Raw genomic sequence first — 14566 nt, forward strand, 5'->3', positions numbered from 1 at the left:
CCCTGCACAGAAACACAATAACTCACCCAAATCTTATTATCTCTGCACATGTTAAATCTGCCTCACCTGCAGTGCACTTGGTTTTGTCTATTTGAGAAAGAATTTGCCTTTGCGAGTGAACCAGAATTGTAAGCTTGCAGCAGGGCCCTCTAACCCCCAAGTCTGTCTGTTGTTACCCAGTTTGTTTTATCACTGTCTACTATTGTAAAGTGCAACGGAATCTGCTGCGCTATATAAGAAACTGTAAATAAATAAATAATAAGGGCCATTGTCCCATATTTCTATTTAGTCCCTGAGATCTAATGATTGGGTGTAGATCATTGTCTTTAATTACGAAGATATTAATCAGTCATTTGATTTACGTGTATCCTTTTCATTTTTTTTTTTTTTTGCTATTTGGTACACAGTTACTTATTTAGGGTGCATCCACTTACAGTAAGTAGAGCCACACAAATTATGGCCACACCAACAGTATGTTAATATGTATTTGTGTTACTTAAACTCATTTACACATTTAATTAGCAAAAAAACAACCTCTGGAGTAATTCATTGAAATCTGTGAAATCGAAAGTCACGGGAGTGGATTTACTAAAACTTCCAAAATGAAAAACTGGAGGTTTGAACGGGCCTTCAAACTATTTTGGCAATTCCCCATTTTGCCGATCACTGGGTCGGATAACCGGCAAAACCCAACATGATGGAACTCGTCAAACTGCCAATTATGGTCCAAAAATGATTGGAATCGGCAACTTGGGAATTTTTTCCATGTGGGAATTTTTTTAGATTGCTCGGGAAATCGTCAATCATCAGAATCCTGGAACTGGTGGGTAGATGTATAGTCCAGAGGTTTTAGTAAATATATTCTTATGTTTTGTGTGAGATACCTTTGTGTTTTGAATGGAATTTAATGCTAAATGTCTTTTCAGATTTATATACCATGTGTAAGGTGTGGTAAGAGCAGTGTTTCATTCTTTATGGAAAAACAGATACAGTACAACTTCAGAAATAGCTCAACACAAATTGTCAGTTTACACATTCTTCCCAATAAAAATAGCAATCTCTTAAGAGCCGGCAGATCGGCCTCGTATAAAACTGGCGAGAGTGAGATGAACAAATCAAAGGTAGTTGACACATTCCGAGCAGGGCCAACTTTCATTGGATTACTTTTTATATAGAATGGTACTTCAAAGGCCACCATCCCAAAATTAATTTCCCCACAGTTAGACTTTGTATCTGGAGTCGGCATTTGTCACCATAGAGTAGGTATCCATCTCCCAACTCTTCGGCCTTGCGAGGGTAACAGATTGAATCCGCTTTGGCCATGCAGGAGAAAGATGAGTAGCGATTTGGGCTCTTGCACATTTGTGGTAGGCAGCTCAGTACTGAAATAATTGACCTGTCAGCTCTCAGGCCAGTGTCTCCGCAAACCAGCAGCAGGGGAAATGAGAAAATGCTTTAAAAAATGTTGTTTAGCTACGCGGTCTATTTAATAACCCCAGCATCCCTAGACAAGTGCTTTCATTTATATTGCCGCTTGAACCTGGAAACATACAAAGCCACAAGAGAAAGGTGCTTTGAGTTGTATTTTTTGGGATACACCGTCTTGTGTGGCTTTTTTCTATAACTGCAGCATATGTGTGTGTATATATATATATATATATATATATATATATATATATATATATACTGTATATACATATATATATATATATATATATATATATATATATATATATATATATATATATATATATATATAGTGTAGGGAAATGACCAAGGCACTTAGAGGATCTTTCAAAATTCAATAGGGTGTATTCAGGGTGTCCAACGTTTCGGGGCACAGGCGCCCCTTTGTCAAGGAACAAAAAAGTGGATTCACTTTTTTGTTCCTTGACAAAGGGGTGCCTGTGCCCCGAAACGTTGGACACCCTGAATACACCCTATTGAATTTTGAAAGATCCTCTGAGTGCCGTGGTTATTTCCCTACACTATCCCATTCCTACCAATGGGCACCGGGGAATACATCTACAAGGAGAGTGCCAGCTCGCCACCCCCAGATATATAGATATATACATATATATCTATATATATATAAAATATGGCACATAGGTAACACAAACTCAACATTCTAGCTAATAAGCTAATAGATGCTCATAGCATATAACAGCCGCAACTCTATTGGTGCAGTTTGATTGGTGCAGTTTGCTTGCTGAAGTTTGAGTGCCCTTTGATTCATTGGCCCTTATTCTGGTTGGTGCGGTAATATCCGCGTGCGTTCGTGCCGCCGATGTTTTGTGTCTGCGCATGTGCAGAGGCGTCTCTGCGCATGTGCGAGCGGGGCGCACGGCCACATTCCGCATGAAATGTGTACACTACGAACAGGGGGTGGAGAGGGGTGTGAAGGGCTGTTTGGGCTCATTACCATATGTTTACACCCCGCGTTTCATGGGCGTTCCCATGCAAACGCTGGGCGTATGTATGGTAATGCGGCCATGACGCACGTGTAGGGGGCGGACATATGACATTGCCGGATGTCAGCTGCCCGCCCAGATCCCTGCTTTTGCACTGAGAAATGCCCGTGTGGTCTGAGGTTGCGGGAGCTGCCTGGCCACTCGGTCCTGCATTCGATGGTCTGCGACAATCGAATGATGGGGGAGGTTCCCTGAGATGGAGGAGGTGTATTCATTAAAAAATACACGTGCGGTCCGTTCGGACAGCTTCTTACCGCGTTTGGACGGAGTTGGCGATCCGTATGGAAGGCGGGGTTTAGGACGCACGGTGCTGGCCGCATATTCGGATCCGGCCGCACCGGTCAGAATAAGGGCCATTGTTTTATTAAATACCAGAAAGTTTTCTTGTGTGGCAAACATTGCTCCAGAATACAGTACAGATTTCATTCGCTGAGCTGCAGAACCGGTCACATCGCAGGTCTGAGAAAGCGTAGTGACAGGTATACACTTTGCCAATTTTTTTGATATATATATATTTTCTAGCAGGTGCACAGGTGTGTAATTACACGTCTGGTAATCACTTCAGTCTTCCAGCTTAAGAGCGAGATACTCAGGATAATGATACTTGAGCTGGAATTGCAAGTTTGATGAAACAGGAATGCTGGATAAGTGCAGGCAGAAAGTTTGATGTCAGATGTGATCATCATTGCGGCAGTTTAAAAGCCACTGTTAAATGTTGCTTTTACGTGACTATGGGGTTAATGCGGGGGTGGGCAACAAGCGGCCATGCAGCTGTTGATGAACTACACATCCCAGCGTGCCTTGCCTTAGTTTAACTATTTGCCCAAGCTGAAACTGATGCAAGGCATGCTGGAATGTGTAGTTCATCAACAGCTATGTGTTAATGCATCAAGCAGTGGAAAGAATGAAGGAGTAAACCAGTGGAGAAATCGCCCATAGCTACTGATCAGCAATTATCAAGTCCAGAAAATGACAGGTACAGTAGAAGCTAATTGGTTGCTATGAGCGACTTCTCCACTGGTCCAGTTGTCTACACCTTTCACTGATTGATACAGCAACCCTATAAGGCTGGCAAGTTGCCATCGATGGCAATAATGCAACTGGCCATCGATAGTGCTAAACTATGCAATGGATGACCATATTTTTACCTGTCGATGGTCATCCATTGTGTTTGACTGATTAGCCTGTGGACCAATCAGAACATGGGGGCAGGGCTTCACGGGTGTCGGGGGCAGGGCTATGCTCTGTGCTCCGGCACTTTAAAAAAAAAACCAAAGCAAAACATTGTTTTGCTGTGCCATCGATGGAGGGAAACCATCTGGTTCTCCCCCATCGATGGCAAAAGTATTCAACATCGGCCATAAACCATCAATGATTTCAAATCATCGATGGTCATCCCTAACTGTATGGCATGGGTATGCAAACTCTTTTCTGAAGGACTTATGGACTCATTGCCATAAACAGCATTAATGACTTGCAAATCTAAAAATAATGTCTTACCTATGACGATTATGTAAAACTATTAATTAAGTGATTACAAAAAAATAGTTGTTTGCCTAAACGTTTAGCTAGGCGAGATAGAGCAAATGTATACTGCCAGTCTGTGCTGTAACTGGCACTGGGGGGCATATAGTGTGGCCACCCGGTCTAAAGGCCAATGGTGCCCCACACATTGGCACCTGTATTTGGCATTCAGTGTACCTGGAGCAACACCCTGTAGCTGAGAATGTTTCGTCCGGAGTCTTCTTAAGACTTGCTGGGCGGGAATTCAATTCTCCCTCCTGTTCTCTTGTTTAAAGTGACGGGATATCGCAGTGTTATATCCAGTTGATGGTGGATATCGCACTAATGCTCTCAGTATGGTTCAGCTTAGCAGCACATAGCGGCTCCACCCAACCAAATTAATGAACTCAACCAAAACGTCCCAGTTGAGTGCTCAGACAGGTCCTTTATCACACATTTTAGACACCCCCCCCCCCCCCCCCCCCCCAGTGAGCGCTCAGTTCCTCACAACCAGGCAGTAGGTGCCGGCAATATTTGTGAATGTGGCAGATTTAAAGATTGTGATAAACACAAAATTGAAACCAAAGGCAAATTTCCTGGTACAGGTTGAGTTTCTCGGTACTTGTGCCAGCTTTCAAACAGGCGCTACGCTGATAATGTAGCTTAGTAAAGTAAGGCAGTCTGGGTGCGCGGTGGCGCCGTGAAACTACACAAGTACCAGTATCTCTTATCCAAAGTATCCCTTGGGGGTGTTTAAAAACCGACTGAGGACATCTGTAACAGCACTACTGAGGAGGTGATATGTAACTGCCACTAAATATGTGCAAGAAAATGATTGCTTGGTATTCCGATGTATCCTAGTTACATTGTGTTGCAACTTATGGGGTGATTCAGTTTTAAAGGCAAACTCCTTCTTTAATGGACAAAACCATGTGCACTGCAGGTGGGGCAGATGCAACATGGGCAGAGTTACATTTTTGTGAGTTATTTTGTTTCTGTGCAGGGCAAATACTGCATTCTTTATTCTTACAGATTACAGTTTGTACACACCCCACCCAAATGTAACTCTCTCTGCACTTGTTAGATCAGCCCAACTTGTAGTGCAGCATGGTTTTGTCAATATGTATGCTATATAAACACTTTTATTAATTATTATTAACAATGTTGTTATAGAACAATATGGGAGTTACAAATTTAGCAGCATTATTTATGTGTCGGTATTACTGGTATATAGTATATAGTGATAAGTTGAGAGCAGGAGGAGACGAGGGATGGCGGTACAGTATGGTGGTAATGAAGCGATAAAAACCGATGACTTAACAGCTTACATACCACTTGTACAATGTTTTCCAAACAACTGCCTGGAGTATAGGAAGCTTGAAGAACAAACCCCATCCATTAGAGAACAAAGTATTGGGATTCCTCCAGCATAGCCTTTTATCACGTCCCTTCGTTAGCGCCTCGGTATGGCCTTGGGTGTGTGAAACTTCAGAGACCTGGGAGGAAAAAAAAGAAAAAATCAATAAATATATTTGCCTGCAAAGCCTGGTCTGTGTGGCTGGGTATTGATCAGATTGTGTGAAATTGATTAAAGACTACCTTTAGTCTCAACACAGTGTGTCAACAGACAATGCAATTAATGGGAAACACTGTATGTATCATAGAACATTGATACCTTAAACGGAAATATGTGGCTGACATAGTAATGATCCCACTTATATCATTGATTGTCATTTCTGGGAACTTCGTGCAAAACTGTAGCAAAATATGACATAGAATGGAAAGTTGCATTTCAGTGCTTCATTATATGAAATCAAAGGTCTGAGAATGGCAATGTCAAACGGAAAGTAGCAGAAAATGTTTATAGGCGACACTTTATAGAATAAACACTGTATATATTGGTAGGAAAGAAATAATTGCAAGAAAATAAAAATCTTACATTCAATGGCGGATTTTGGGGCCCTAGGCAAGATACCGGTTTGGGGCCCTCCTCTGTCCAACAATCCATAGCAATATATTTCTGCTGCTGATTGCAGGCAGCATCAGTAGAGTACCTTGGCGCCGGTACAGTCTACCGATAACTGCTCAGCTGTGTTAACATCGGCATTGTGTACAAATTTCAATCAGGCTCAAAGGGGGTATTCAATCTCGAATCAGAATGTCGGGACCTTCCCGACAGTCGGATTCGCGGCTGGTCTTGACCCATTCCAACTGTAACTGGACAGTCGGCGTTCAATGACTCTTGAGTGTCGGAACGTTTGGGTTTTGTCAGAAATGGAAGCAAAGTTGTCGGAATCAGCAACGAATTGGACAATTAGCGTCCATTTCCAACATTTCAGATTCAACTGAATCTGAAAGCCTTCAATGCTGTCGGACACGGCAGCATTGAATAGGCACGTGCCGCTATTTCCGCCTGCAGAAATAGATTGAATACCCCCGATAGGTATTAATACCGGTGTCACATTTATAGTAAATGGACTACCCACATACTGTACAGTGGATGAAACCTCTGGGAACGGTGAGTGAGGGTGTGTGACTACAACTGCACACATACACCTGCTTGGAGGGGTATGCAGTGTACCTACTAAGGGGCAGGTGCAAATCTACACCGGTGATTGGGACCAGTAGCAAACCAAATGCACACGCAGAGGTGGTTGCAACCTATGATGTGCACAGCTCTGTATAAAAAAAAAAAACATTTGTTTCTTTGGAACAAAGAACATACCTTACATACGGCCTCCTTATATTGTATGATATCCACGGTGGACATAATGTGATGGCCACGCCCCAACCGATGATGTCATGTATGTGTCATTTGGTCGGGGATGGTTGCGGAGGACGGGCACAATTCCAGGAGGCTTGCCGACCTTTCCGGGGGGCCAGGGAGGGGGACCCGATTTCCAGGACCCCTCCGACCATTCCCGGAGGGTAAGCAACCATGATATATATAGTGTCTGTATGTGTGTGTATGTATGTATGTATGTATGTATGTACTAGGTGATTCATCGCGCCCTACGGGCGCTCTTCACACCGTCGTAGGGGGCTGCGCCCCATTAAAATGACAACAAAATATTTGTAGGAATGTTTGTTTTTTTGTCTGAATATGTGTAATATCAATTGGAGTGTGAGTTGGAAAATCGAAAGATGTGATGAAATGACATTGGCAATGGTTTTGTGCTTGTGTTATTGTTATAAATAGTATTTTGGTTACTTTAAATGCATAAAATGTAGAGTTGAGGTAATGTATGTGTTGAAATAAGTGTTGAAATACATTGAAGATTAGAAATGTTTATTTGTCACCATTGCAATTAGCTTTGTAGTATAGTGTTAGTAGTTGACAGATGTTTGTGATCAGGTCATTGTTGAGCGCTGCAGTGGATTGTGTGTGTAAAGGATCTTAAATTGTGTGTTTTCAGTGCAGCCAGTAGTAGCTGTGTTCGCACACCAGATTTATTTGTAGCGAGAGTGTACATGCATTGATTGTATCTATAGAATAGTGTTGTTGTATGTGGGTATATAGAGTCTATAGTAGAGTTGTGGGTGTTGTTTGGTTAGGTTTATGTTGAGTTTCTAGCACAGTTGTACATGTGTGTTTGAAGTGTGTAATGTGTGTGTGTGTGTGTGTGTGTGTGTTGGTGTGTGTGCGAAGTGTGTGTGACGGTGTTTTCAGTGTGTACTTGTGTTTGGTTTTGTTGTGGGTGTGTGTGGTGAATGTGTGGTGTATATTGTTCGGGTGTGTGTGTGTGTGTGAAGTGTGTGTGATGGTGTTTTCAGTGTGTACTTGTGCCGGGTTTTGTTGTGTGCGTGTGTTCAATGTGTGGAGTATATTGTTTGGGTGTGTGTGTGGTGGAGTGGTTTAGCAAGCTCGTGATTGTAATAGTAGCTAATGATGTACATAAAGGATACTTTGACTTATGTGTGGTTGTGTTATGTCAATATGCTGTGTTGTATTTGTAGTATAGTAGATGTAGGAGTGGTGTGGCTAATAGCAGAAGTAGTACTAATGGCGGGTAGTGAAGTGTATGTGATCGTTGTTAGTGAGCGTGTGTTAATGATTTAGGTGTCGGTGTGGTCTTTTTCATAAAGAGATTGAAAAGAAATGGAATTGCGGGGTGTGCATAGTTATTTTATGTTACTTTGTATAGGTTTTTTGTCTGAAGAATAGGGATGTATAGTGTGGCTGCTAGTAATGTAGCTGAAAGATGTTGAGAAATGAGGTGTGTGTGTGTATTGTTTTTGTGGATGAGGTGGTTGTGCAGTAGTTGTTACTGTAGGTGGTGTTGTGTGTTTATAGTGTGTTTTAACTGTTAGGAAAGTGAGGTGATGTAAGCGTATATAGTGTAGTATGTGGGTGTGTAAAATAGTATTGGTCTTACCGTGGTTTTGGGCCTTGTGCTGTAGTCTTGAGATGTAGTAGTAGTAGTAAAGGTCAGTATTCAGTGCTTCAGCGTATAATTTGGTAGCAGGTCTTGTCTTCTGTGTTTTGAGCTGGACCTGTAGTAGCTGGGAAGGAAAACATTACAGTGTTATGTAAAGAATGGCGATGCTTCGATTAATCTTGTAATAATTGTGTTTCAGTGTCTGTGTGAGGAGTAATGTGTTGTAGTGTGTTAGTTGTTTGGTTTGGAGTATGTTGTTAGTGATGTAAATTAAGTGTTAGTAGGGGTGGCGTACATGTTAGAGTGTGGTGTAAAGGTGTTGTGTGTGTGTGTGTGTGATGCGCTTGTGAGGTGTGTTTTAACTTTGGTGTGTGTGTGGATGTATTTGGAATGTGTGTGTGTGTGTGTGTGTGTGAATTGAATTGTGTTTGTGGGGTGTTCTAACAGTATAGTGTTAGTAGTTGACAGATGTTTGTGATCAGGTCATTGTTGAGTGCTGCAGTGGATTGTGTGTGTAAAGGATCTTAAATTGTGTATTTTTAGTGCGGCCAGTAGTAGCTGTGTTCGCACACCAGAGTTATTTGTAGCGAGAGTGTACATGCATTGATTGTATCTATAGAATAGTGTTGTTGTATGTGGGTATATAGAGTCTATAGTAGAGTTGTGGGTGTTGTTTGGTTAGGTTTATGTTGAGTTTATAGCACAGTTGTACATGTGTGTTTGAAGTGTGTAATGTGTGTGTGTGTGTGTGTGTGTGTTGGTGTGTGTGTGTGTGAAGTGTGTGTGACGGTGTTTTCAGTGTGTACTTGTGTTTGGTTTTGTTGTGTGTGTGTGGTGAATGTGTGGTGTATATTGGTCTGGTGTGTGTGTGTGTGTGTGAAGTGTGTGTGATGGTGTTTTCAGTGTGTACTTGTGTTGGGTTTTGTTGTGTGCGTGTGTTCAATGTGTGGAGTATATTGTTCGGGTGTGTGTGTGGTGGAGTGGTTTAGCAAGCTCGTGATTGTAATAGTAGCTAATGATGTACATAAAGGATACTTCGACTTATGTGTGGTTGTGTTATGTCAATATGCTGTGTTGTATTGCGAGTATAGTAGATGTAGGAGTGGTGTGGCTAGTAGCAGAAGTAGTGCTAATGGCGGGTAGTGTAGTGTATGTGATGTATGTTAGTGAGGGTGTGTGAATGATTTTGGTGTAGGTGTGGTTTTTTTCCTAAGTATTGTAAGTAAGTGCATAGTTTTTGAATGTTACTTTGTGTAGTGATTTTTTGAGCAATACGGATGTATAGTTGTAGTGTGGATGCTAGTAATGTAGTAGTAAGATGTTGAGAAATGAGTGTTGTGTGTGTGTGTATTGTTTGTGTTGATGAGGTGGTTGTGCAGTTGTTGTAAGAGTAAGTGGTGGTGTGTGTTCCTAGTGTGTTAGTAATGGGGCAAAAGTGAGGTGATGTAAGCGTATATAGTGTAGTATATGTATGTGTAAAATCGTATTGGTCTTACCGTGGTTTTGTGGCTTTATAGTCTTTAGATGTAGTAGTCCAGGTCAGTATTGAGTGCTGCTGCGGATGTTTCTTCTAACAGTTGTTCTCTTCGGTGGTTTCAGCTGGAGCTGTTGTAGCTGGGAAGGAAGACATAAGATTGTTATGTAAAGAATAGGGATGCTTAGAGGAGTAATGTAATGATTGTGTTGGAGTGTCTGTGTTATAAGTAATTTAGAGTACTCTGTGTAGTTGTTGTTTTAATGTATGGTGTGTTGTGTGCGATATTAAATAAGTGTTGGTAGTGGTGGTGTGCATGTAAAGGGATGTTGTAATGGTGTTGTGGTTATTTGTGTGTTCTGTTTTTTTAGGTAGTTGGGTGTCTGTGTGTATATTTGTCTGGGATTGAAGTTGGTGTGTGTTTGAAATGGAGGTGTGGTGGGTAGAAGAAGTGGTATTTAAGCTGCTAGTGTTGTGTAGCTGAGCTGTAACGCTAGTTGGCGTGTGAGGGTGGTGCTAGTGTGTGTTATCGTGTTAAAGTTGTGTGTATTTTTTGTACTATTGACGGTGGGTTAGATAGTGAGTGTTGTGATGTTGGATATCGTGCATAGGTGTGCAGTGTAAGTGTGTGTGCAATTGCGGTGTAAAGAGAGTGTGTGTTAGTAGGATGTTGATGGGGTTGTGTTTGATGTTGTTCTGAAGGGTTGAGTTGTCTTGAGATGTTGGGCAGGTGGGTTTGGTTTTGAGACCGATGGTAAAGAGGGCATGGGTTCTTATGGTGCAAAGATAGTGAGTGTGGTTTGTTGTTGGTGTGGGGGCTGGATAGTGTAGGTGTGATGGGTTGTGTTGGCGAGTTGTTGCTGGTGTGGAGTGCAGGGGGTGTGGACCTAGTGGTGTCAAGATATTGGTTGTGGGGGCGGAATGTTTTGTGGGTGTGTGCCGGTGTCTGGTGTTTTGTTGTTTGCCGAATGGGCTTGTTTTGGGGTTTACATTATTTGTGTCTCTGTAGAGTGTTGTGGTGTTTTGTTGTCTGGTGGATGTGAATGTTGGTGATGTGTGAATATTGGCCATGCTGTTTCTGCACGTCAGGGCTATTGTTATTCTTGGCCGTGTACATGCCATTGTTGGGTATGGGTAGACATGGTAGTGTCCGAGGGGCAGTGCGGGGAGTGGGTTTGAGGGAGGGAGGTGGGTCAGCACGTTAGGGCACATGCGCATAAAGCCGTTCTGCGGCAATTGCAGGGAAAGGCTCCTGTAGGTTGCTAAATTGTAGGCATTGCAGTCCGGGCATATGGTGTTTTTGGGATGGGGATGGTTCCACATGGCAGTGGTCGAGGGCTAGTGGGGTGAGGGTGTTTGTGGAAGTGGTGTTGGTGAGTGTGTAACGGCGCATACACAGAGAGGCATGCTCCGTGCATCGCCAGGAGAGGCTGGTGGTGACACCTTGGTGCCGAAAGTCTTGGTGTTGTGTATCAATTAGGGGGGTTAATGGGGGCGTTGGTGGTGTGGTGTTGTGGGTTGGGTTTGCTGAATGTCTTGCGCTTGCTAAGTAATTTGGGGTGTTAATGGGGGCGTTGGTGCTGTTGTGGTGTGCGGTGGTGTTATGTTGTGTTATGGATGTTATTGTTGTGCTGTTTGTGTCGATAGGTCTAAAGTGCATGGGGTGGTGTAGTTGTGGCTAGAAAGTGTGTGTGTGTTACAATGGTGTGTGAAAATTACCTTTTATCCGTTGGTGGTAGAGATGAGTGGTCTGTTGGTGTCCAAGGCGGGCAATGGTGGCAGTCTTCGTCCACAGTATTTCTGAGGCTGAAGGGGGTGGCAGGCAGCTGGCTCATGCGTCCGGGGTTGGCATGCATCGGCCACAGTCTGTTTTCATCCGGTGGGGGTGGCAGGCAGTGGGTGCAGCCAGCCGGTGTTGCCAGGTGGGTCTGTACAGGGCTGGCAGCAGGAGGCAGCGGGCGCAGTCTGAAGGCGTGTAGCGGTGCTGCGGGGTGCCTCCGCGCAGGGTTGGCAGCAGGAGGCTGCGGGCGAAGTGTGTCGGCAGGGTTTGTCGCCGGAGGCAGCGGGCGCTGTGTGCCGGCGTCTAGGGGTGTGCGGGGTGGCTCAGCGGCGTGTATTCCTGCGGAGGCAGCAGGTGCTGTGTGGCGGCTGTTAGCGCTGCTGGCGGGTGGCTCAGCAGCGGGTTTGGAGCTGGAGGCTGCGTCCGCTGTGTGCCGGCGTGTAGCGCGGCGTGTAGCGGTCTGCGGGGTGGCTCTGCGTCTGGTTTCTAGCCAGAGGCAGCGGGCGCTGTGTTACAGCGGGTAGCGCTGCTGCCGGCTGGCTCTGCGGCGGCCGGAGGCAGCGGGAGCTTGTGCCGGCGTGTACAGGTCTGAGGGGTGGCTCTGCGTGGGGTTGCTATCCGGAGGCAGCGGGCGCTGTGTGACAGCGTTTTGCGCTGCTGGCGGGTGGCTGGACGGAGGAGGCAGCGGGCGCACAGCAGTGTATGTGCGGCTGTGTTCCCGCGACAGTTGACAGGAGCCGGCGCACAGGGACTGGGACAGCGCGGCGGTGCAGTAAGGTGTTCGTGATTGCGGGGGTTAGGTGGGGATAGGTGTGGGCTTCTCCTATATTCTCCTATATGTTTGGCTACATTTGTTCTTGCTGGCTGGGTGGTGTGTGACCCCGCCCAGCGTTACAGCCGCAGATGATTGACAGATGTAGCCAAATATATAAGAGATGTATATATATATATATATATATATATATATATATATATATATTACAATAAATTGCATTAGTACTGTATATTGTTAATGTGTAGAAAAAGGAGGAATACAGAGAGGAGTGCATGCACATGTTAATAAATGAGAGGTTTTATTTCTGCTGAAAAACAAATAAGCAGAATGTTGTCCCTTTATTAAACAGATGTTATCACAACAGCTAATATTTCATGCTCGGTACCTTGCAATGTTTGCATATTCAGGTCTGCAGGGAACTTGAGCAGCGCGTTCTGTCTGCCCCGGCTATACATTAGGTAGCTAAAAATGAGACTTCAGCTCCCAGGATTAATGTCTCTTTCCTGTTTTTTCTCTTCACCTGCTGTAGCCCCGAGTGCTCCGCCGCAGTCTGTTACAGTGCTGACAGTCGGGAGCAACAATAGCACAAGTATCAGCGTCTCCTGGGACCCGCCACCGTCAGATCACCAGAACGGAATTATTCAGGACTATAGGGTAATAATATTTCCTTCGCTACAACCGTCGACAGATTTTATGTGGCCATTTTCCACAAAATCAAAAAGAAGTAAAAAAAAAAATAAAAAAGCAATCGGCAAAAATGATAATATTGAATTTATTCTGTCTGTGTCTTATTCTATTTCTCACTCCATTTTGCAAAGCAATATCATTTTCATCTGAGCCCAACAAGCATATTATTATTATCTCTGCTACGGTGAATCTGACATGTTCCAGGAGATTATCTTCTGTGCAAATGTAAGATCCTAAAATACACAGTCATTATGTGTATATTTATTTGGGGAGATCAATATTGCATCAAGATTTATTAACCCCCATGCAGATATTAACCTCAACTTCACCTCTGTCAATACTTACTGATTGGATAAATTCATCCTGATAGCGCCTGCACTTTACATTCTTCATATTAGATTTAGAGCAGATTAACATACGATTAAATTCTTCATAACAGTGGTGGCGGTCTACACCGTTCTGAATATCATCAGCTGCCTTACACAGAGCAAAAATCAAACCGACACCTGCAATATTATTTTATAGACTCCGCCAGTAAGTGTAATTACAAATGTAAAGCATTAGAGAACAGACCTCTTATATTAGGCGGCTAGCGGGGTGACATTAATATTATTTATCAGGCTTAACACGATAGTGTGTATGCAGAATATTCTATTTTCTGCATTGTCAGTGGCTATTCCAAAGTAATACAGGGTATTGTTGGAGATATACTCTGATTATGTCACTTATATTTTGCTGTATTGTTTCGGTTTGGGTAAATCAACTTAGAACCACCGGGTAGTATTTCCCAGGTCCACCTAGATTGGTGACTTTCAACCTTTTTACCTTGCGGCACACTAAATGAGATTTTAAAATTGCCAAGGGACTCAATGAGATCCCCATAGGGCAAAACACATTGGGCCCCCACAGGAAAAAAAAAAAACTATTGGCCCCCATTTAAAAAAAAAATCACCCTGGTCCCCACAGGTAACAAAAATAAAATACACTGGCTCTTTACATGAAAATAAGAGACCAATGAATAACAGTTGAACTGGTGGTGGCTCTAAACTGGTTTGGACATCTCTAGATCTGGGGGCACACTTGAGAACAGCTCAAGGCACACTAGTGTGTGACGGCACAGTGGTAGAAAAACACTGACCTAGATGAACTGGCCCTGTTGCAGAGGTGGGGGCATGAGTGGGAAGTCCAGGAAACCTTTTCTGCGCATGTTCGAAGCAGGGTTTGCTATTGCATCAGGGGCGTAAGTTCAGCCCAGTCGCACGGAGGCAAGTTGGAGTTTGGTGCCCCCCCATTTTATAAATAGTGCTCTCAGCCGCTCCACAGGGATCGAAGCCGGTACTGAATTGGCAGGGCTTTAGATATGCTGCCTGACATTGGCCAGTCAGGATCAGAATTGTGATTTTCAGCCGTATGCAGAATCAGCGTTCACTGATGGGTCCCATCTTGGGGTCCAGAAGATGTGGGTACACCGTCACTTGCTGCATTGCAGGCTGAGCA

General features: G+C 43.8%; 1 protein-coding gene across 8 annotated transcripts in view; it reads left to right on the forward strand.

The window, feature by feature from the left end:
• Positions 1–14566, forward strand: part of ROBO2 (roundabout guidance receptor 2) — a 901650-nt gene that overhangs the window by 819740 nt on the left and 67344 nt on the right. For all 8 annotated transcript variants that reach the window (XM_083171916.1, XM_083171914.1, XM_083171910.1 and 5 more), the window contains exon 15: positions 12912–13036. In XM_083171916.1, the coding sequence (XP_083028042.1) occupies positions 12912–13036 (125 nt within the window). The remainder of the gene's footprint in view (positions 1–12911; positions 13037–14566) is intronic.

This window comes from Crinia signifera, chromosome 2, assembly GCF_055691185.1.
Source record: "Crinia signifera chromosome 2, ASM5569118v1, whole genome shotgun sequence".
Lineage (NCBI taxonomy): Eukaryota > Metazoa > Chordata > Amphibia > Anura > Myobatrachidae > Crinia > Crinia signifera.